At 39.8% G+C, this 7,448-nt stretch overlaps 1 protein-coding gene across 1 annotated transcript in view; it reads left to right on the top strand.

The window, feature by feature from the left end:
• Window positions 1-176: 176 nt before the first annotated feature.
• SLC25A12 (solute carrier family 25 member 12) overlaps window positions 177-7,448 on the top strand; it is a 47,601-nt gene continuing 40,329 nt past the window's right edge. The window contains exons 1-3 of the mRNA XM_030454236.1: window positions 177-295; window positions 880-933; window positions 6,111-6,253. Of these exons, the coding sequence (XP_030310096.1) occupies window positions 284-295; window positions 880-933; window positions 6,111-6,253 (209 nt within the window). The 5' untranslated portion in view covers window positions 177-283. The remainder of the gene's footprint in view (window positions 296-879; window positions 934-6,110; window positions 6,254-7,448) is intronic.

Genomic DNA, 7,448 nt, shown 5'->3' with positions numbered 1-7,448 from the left:
CTGCTGCCATGGGCTCCCGCCGAAGGGTCTGGCCCGGAGCCGGCGGGCAGGAGGTAGGGCCACGGCTGGGATGCGCTCCTGTCGCCCGTGAAGGGCAAAGGTAAGCGGTGCGGCCGCTGAGGGGAGCCCGCCGAAAGGAGCGGGTAGGGCCGGGCCGCGCCGGGCGGGGCAGGGCAGGGCAGGGCGCTCGTTACCACAGCGCTGCGCTGAGGCGCCGGCTGTTGCGGCGGCGCGGCGGGTGGGTAACGGCGGGCGGCTCCTCCTCCTTCTCGCCGGGCGCAGCATGGCGGTCAAGGTGACTCTCCAACTCCGTCGGTTGTCGCAGGAGGAACGGGCGGACCCCCGCCTGCCCGCGCAGGGCGGCCGGGAAGCAGGCGGGCGGCGGGAGGAGGCAGCTCGCTGCTGCGGGAGCCCTGCGGGGGGCAGGGAAAGCCGTCGGCGGGGGCGGTGATGGCGGGGCGGCCGCGGGGAAGGGGCAGCGCAGTCTCCCCTCCCTCTGCCTCCGCCTCCGGAGGAGAAGCGGCGATGCTGCGGGGGCTCGGGCCGAGGGCCCGGCGGACGCGGGGCGGGCGGGGCCTGGCGGGTGGCAGGCGCGGGGCGGGCGGTGGCGGCTGGGCCCGGCGGGCAGCAGCGGGGCTGGCGCCCCGAGGAGCCGGGGCACCGCCTGGCCGGGCAGCCGGAGGCTGACAGCTGTCACCGGCACTTGGAGCGCGGTAGATTCCCGTGGCAGGGGCGAAGGGTCATGTTTGAGGTTCGATAAGGCCCTGTCGGGTCGATAAGGGACAGCGTATCGCTGCCCTTATCGCTGCGCGCGGAGGTTTTGGGCTACACCCTGTCAGTATCCCCGCTAGCGAAGCTTTAACTTGCTTGTCTTTACAGGTGCAATTAACCAAAAGAGCAGATCCTGCTGAACTACGAAATATTTTTCTGCAGGTAAAAAGATCTGCCTAATTTTGTTTGATTGACAGACTTTGATTTTTTTACCCTTTCAGCAGTTCCCCACAGCATCCTAAGTGTGTCATGCTTGTGGGATGCTTAAAAAAAAAAAAAAAAAAAAGTTCACTTTGTGGGCACTATGTTGAATGGGCCATCAGGTGTTGAGAAACTGCTCCTGACATAAGTTGTGATTAACCATTTCCAAATGATAGTTTTAAATAATTTTCCAAAGTGTTGTCTTATAAAGCAAATAATTAACTACTGCTATTTTTAAAGTACACTTTTGCTAGCTTCTGTGGCTGTATGTTTTGTCCTTGGGTTCATGTATGGTCTTCTTACAAGTGGATGGACAACTGGCAATGAGTTTAGAACTTAAAATCTATTTCCTAATACTTATGCAATTCATAATATTATCCCTTTTAGGGCCTTAGACTTAACGTAAGTTAAGCCTTTGTTACAGTGAAGCATGATCTGAAAGGAAAATCTAGTCAATTTTTAAAACAATAAGATTGAATCAGGCAGATGAAATGAGAAAAACTATGGTTCTAGGTCTGTAGTTGAGCCACTGGTATTTCCCAAATCAGTAGATTACCATTTTTTCTTCTTGCTGTATGTCAGCTATTACACAGAATATTCAAGAAGCTTTCATCTATGAAAAAAAAATGTTAGTGCTAATACTCTAAGTAATAAAATCTGCTCTTTCACCTTCAATGGGTATATTTTGGTCTTGTCGTATTATCTAACAGTTTCCACATGTGATAAGTAGACAGATCTTTTTGTCTGAGGGAGAGAAGTTAAATCCCAACCAGAATTTTGACACATTTTTGTTTTTCCATGCTGGATTACACTGATAACATTGCTGAAGAGGCAAAACTTAGAACACTGGAGTTGAGTTGTGAAAACCCAGAATTTAGTTTCTAGTAAAAAAACCCCTTCATTCACAGGTTCCTTTATAGTTGACATGACAGTTAGCTCTTGTGGGTAAGAAATACAGTAGAGTATGTCAATTAAATAACATGAAAATACTGGTTTTTGAATCTATAATAATACCATGTAAAAAAGAACATCACAGAGCTCATTTCCAACTTTTTGCAAGGTACTTTTGAAGTCAGTAGAAGTGCTTTCTTCTGCAAAATAAATTGTTTGAAGTCCTTCATTTTGGTCACACAGGGAAAAATTGAGAGGAAGATCATTGTCCAACTATTTTCAAATCTTCTCTCTGGCAGTACATGTTTTATTGGCCTCAAAAGTAGGTAGTCTGGTTTTGAAACAGCTTTTTGGTCTTGCATGTCTATCTCATGATCTTCAAAGAAAGATGTAAATTAAGTTGTAGATTGTTTTGTGCTCTGAGAAATGAAAAATACAAAGCTCTTTGTCTGCTCATGAGTATCTGAAATTTGCAGTAAAATAGGACAAGACAGACACCTCTGGCATAGAAATGTGTTTCTTTTGGATCATGTTTGATTGTGGTTTTTTTTTTCAATAGGTCGGTAATAAGAAAACTTAGTGGCAAAGTTTAGAGATATCAAAAGGGAACCCCTTCTTTCTACGATTAAGTGATAGAGTCTTACGAAATACCGTTGGTGTTGCAGGCATCAGGGGTCAGATTTGCTGTGCTTTTTGCTGAGGGTGCTGGCCTGTTCTGTGAGCTTCAGCTAAAGGGCATGCATTCCTTCCTAAATTTGGCTTCCCTTGGAAATGGGCACAGGGGAAGATGTGAACTCTGGGCCTGTTCGTCATCCCCCTTATTCATAGAGAGTACTTGAATTTCTTTCTGTCCATGCATATCCTCTTCTGTGGTAGGTGGCCTCTGTCCCTCCAGTTTAAGTTTTATATTAATGGATGCTCGATATGCACCTCCTAGAATTTCTGAAGCTTGCTATTTCTTTTTATTTTAAACTGTTAAAAATCTTTATTTTGGCTTGTGTTAAAAAATACTGCTTTTATTGCTGTGTAATCCTGGAACTGTGAAATGCGGGCATTGAAATTTCATGCTTGTGCATCATCAAATAAGTTAACTCTCAGGTGATTGGTAACTACTGAGGTTAGTAACAGCCATAAAGAACAAAATAGAAGTTCAGTGAAGGATAAAGAGTTATGCAGAACAATTAACAAGTAGTTAGTGTATTTCTTGGTGAGAGTTCATTCTCTTTTCCCAGTGCAAGACACAGCCCTCAGGGAACACAGTTGAATGATTCCCTGCCTGCTGCATGCAAGTAGAACCTGTTCCAGCAAGGTGGAGGAAGAAATAAAACCAAATTGCTAATTTTAATACAGGAAGCTTTTTTTCCACCACTTCAAAATGTCCTAAATCTCTTGGACATACGTGTTTAGAGTACTTAGGGTTTCCTTTTGTTTCAGACCTTACTTCTCTTCTGCCCAGATAAAATATTTGGGATAGAAAATTTATTCTAGTTGAAAACTAACCTATTTTTCAAAGAAAGAATTGTATGGGGTAGTGTGGTCCTAGCTGGCACTATATTGTGCACAGTAAGATTTTTGTGTGTTGATATTGTGTGATGATGTTTAAAAAAAGGTCTCATGCAAATTCATCAAGACCTGGGACAGCCAGGTCTAATGCTAATGTATAATTAGCATTTTGTGTTATATAAAACAGTTTAATTCAAGACTGAAGAAAAAACACATTTCATTCATGTGTTACGGTTTATATGCAAATTAAGAGATAATTTGCAATTACCTATTTTGTGGTAAAAGGTTCTTGACTTTAGTTGTGTGGTGAAAAGGTAACTTGAGGACAAATGTAAAGACATGCTGAAAGGGAATAGCCTCACTACTTTGTCAGGCCTTAATTTGTTGGCTCACTGCCAAACTCTTTCAAAATACCATGACCTTCTCATATGGAGCAAAATGTAGCTGTCAGTTAAGTATTTTTGTCTCAAAATGTTTTTAACAACACTTTCCCCATGCAGTTTTCATTTTTTGTAACAAAACTCAGATAAATTGGTGTCTGAAGAAAAAAAAAGATGTTTACATTTTGACTCTTTGGTGTGCAATGTACTCTCATACAGTTCGGTTCCATTATTCTTGAAGGTATACTCAGTACTCTGCATGTTTAAAGGTCCTTTGCATGTCTTGCAACAGAATTGTCTTTCTTACTTCATTTTTTTAGTAATTTTTGTATGTGACTGAGAAGAGATCCTTCTGGATCGATTCAGTGAAGCGTATTGTCATGCTGGCTGCAGTGCTGAACTAAAGGATTCCTGTCCTCTGCTTTGTGTTCCCATTTCTGTGGAAATAATCTATTTTAATTCTGGATTAGTTCAATATTCTGGTTTACAGTGCAGCAAACAGCTGTCTTCACAGCTATACAGTGGAAGAGGGAGAAGTGATGACATGATGTGAGTGGCGGGTGTTGTGGAAGAGATCCAGCAGATGCTTAAGCAGGCATTGAAGGTGATGCATGCCCCTTTATGCTGAAATGCTGTCCTGGCTGAGTTCTTTGGGTTGTGTACAGCTGAAACAAGCATGAGACATGCAGATTATCCCCTTTATTGTAATGGAGTTTTACAACTTATCAGGTATCATTGTGTGCAGGTCTGACTGATGATATTCTGATTCCTGTTGGTCCCTGGCTGAGTAAGGGCCTGTCTTGTTGCTCTTGCACATAAAGCTGTGTCAAGTGAATCAAGATACTGCAGTACATAGTGGAAAAGTTACAAATTACAGATAAGATAATCAATTGAAGTTTGAATTCAGTAGCATGGATGTTGCACTATAGGTCTAGGGGGGCATTGCCATTTCTTTTTCTACAGAGAATGCTTATATAGTCTTCTCTTAGTGACCAGAAACTTGAAAGATGAATTACATTTTTACAAATGAATTAAAAATTATTACTTTTGTTGCAAACCAAAATTCTGATTAGTTTAGTTGTGTAACTTCACTTTCTCAGAATGAACATGGTTCTATGTATATGTTTGAAGATCTGCACCTAAATCAGTGTGTGTATAAATAGACTGTACAACAGAGAGTAAGAGGGTAAGAGATGGATTTTAACCAATTAAGTAAGCTTGTGTAAGCTTGCTTACAGGTTTTTTGAGCAAAAATGTTGAAAGATAAATTCAGTCATCAAATGGTATTGGTCACTGTATGTTAGGGAAATAGAAATGTTTATGAGATACTTTCCTGTGTTTCCATGTGCAAACATAATTTAATTTTACAATCTGAAAATACAGGTTTTATTTCTAAGATTGCTATCATATCATGAACTACAGGAAATTTTTTCCTGCAACTGTACTGCCATCTTGAAACAAAGTCTGAGGGGTATGAAGTTCCATAATATATAGCTTATCACTTGTGAGGCTTTTTACTCCTGCTTCCTAATGTTCTTAGCTTGAAATTGGTATTTCCCAGTCTAACTGGACAGTTGAGGGCATGGGATTTATTTAATGTTAAAAAGTTCATTTTTACATTAAAGCTGACCTATAGAAAGAACCAGAAAAGTAATCAATAAATGTACCAATACAGATGCTTGGCAGTTGTCTCGATGTACAAATAGTAAAGATGTACTTGGTTATTTTATTCTTAGTTAGTTTTATTAATATTTAAACTTTATAATTCTAAAACTTACCTGTGATTTAATTTCAAATTTTATTATTGGTGAAATAAAAATTCAGACTAAATCATTTGACAGAAATCTCTTTTGTCTGTGTGTCAATTATTCAGTAAATGAAAAACACCAGAACCATAAGTTTCAGAATAGAAATTAATCTGAAAAGTTATCACTTACAAAAAGACAAAAGAAATAATACATATTTTCTAAGCTAATTGTAAGAATGATCAGGAACAATGTGGTAAGAACTTTTCTCTTTCCACAGTGCAGTCGCAAATGGGCAGCTACAGTGCTGAAGTTTTCATTAATTTCTGCAATTACCCAACAGTTTCTGAAAATACATAATTTTCTCTGTATTGGAAGATCTCAGCCAGTATGTGAACACATCTGTTTTGCAGGGTTAGTCTCACTGCTGTGGTCTCCTACTGGTGTAGTAATGCTTTTAGTTTAGTCAAGCCCTTTAGTTTCAGAGCAGTTATGTGTAGACAGTTGTGCACCATTTTAAATCGTATTCAGCAGAAATCCTAGTTCAGTAATCACTGATAATTAACATCTAAATTGATTGGTTTTGTTTGTGTGGTTTTGTGTTGTATTTCCACTGTAGTATGCCAGTGTCGAGAAAGATGGTGAGCATTACATGACCCCAGAAGATTTTGTGCAAAAATACCTAGGACTTTATACAGATCCACGTTACAACCCTAAAACCGTGCAGCTGTTGGCTGGAGTGGCAGATCAAACAAAGGATGGGTGAGAATTTTGCTTTCCATTAGAAGCTTTCAATGCAGTTGTAAATGCATGAGTGAATGAGTTTGATAATTTCACCTTCTAAAATGCATTATTGATTTTATTACACTTCAGGCTAATTTAGATGGTAAGTATTTTCTCAGGCACAATAGACTATGGAAATAGAGGGGAAAAACAGTATTAAAAAGTGAAGAATTCAAAGCATTCTTTTTAATTAAGATCTGTTTGAGTTTGAGCAGTTGCTAGAAATGCAGAGGAAGTTGAACTGCAAATAAGTTTAATGCAGTATGATTGCCTTGGAAAAGTTATTTTCTGTATACCCTGTCCATGATCAGATCTTACGTATAGTCTTCAATACCTGTGAATAAACATGGAAATGCAGAAAAACTTTCTTACTTATGTAGTGTGCAATTCAAATCAAACCACTGAGGAGTTTTTTTGAGTGCTGGCTATTAGGAGAGACACTAATGACTCTGAAGGAAGGAGATGTTTGCCTAATCAAGATAAGGTCACACCACATAAAGCTTTTCCAGCTCTGCTTACAGATAATATTACCTATACTTTAGTTCTCTGAAAATAATTTACCAAATGTCCCCTCCACTGAGGTAGTACCCTCTAAACTACCTGTGTTCAAACGAGCCTTTTCTCGTGTTTTATGAAGATGTCTTAATTTTGGCCTCGGATTGTAGTCGGAAGAGTGGACCTTGTTAAAATGAAAAGGTTAAGATGGATCAGAGAAGTCAAGAATGTAGAAGGGAGTAGGTCTTTTGTAGGGAGGAGAGAAAGCTGCTGTTAAAAAAGCATTTGATAAATTTGTGAAGATATAAATGTAACTTATCTTAAGTTTGAAAACCCTTGGCATCCTTGGATTTCTCAGTCTAAATCTCACCTTTGACATCACTTAAATGTTTTATTTTCCTGCGTTCTGCTTTTAGAATATTTTACTTGTTTGCATAGTATCCTGAGAAGCTTTCACTGTGTCTGTGCTTTACAGATAAAAGTGTATATGCCATGTACATTTTACATTAAAAAAATGTAGGATCTCCTGTTTGATGTAATGTTACATGATTTATTTTTATAAAACTGCAGAATTTTGCTAATACATTTGAAATATACATACAGTTGATAAATCAAAATAACCTGAAAGTGTGATTTTCTGTGTTGAAGCAGTAGTCTAGTTGCTGACCAACACGTTATC

This window comes from Calypte anna, chromosome 7, assembly GCF_003957555.1.
Source record: "Calypte anna isolate BGI_N300 chromosome 7, bCalAnn1_v1.p, whole genome shotgun sequence".
Classification (NCBI taxonomy): Eukaryota; Metazoa; Chordata; class Aves; order Apodiformes; family Trochilidae; genus Calypte; species Calypte anna.
This window is presented reverse-complemented; position numbering and strand designations above follow the sequence as displayed.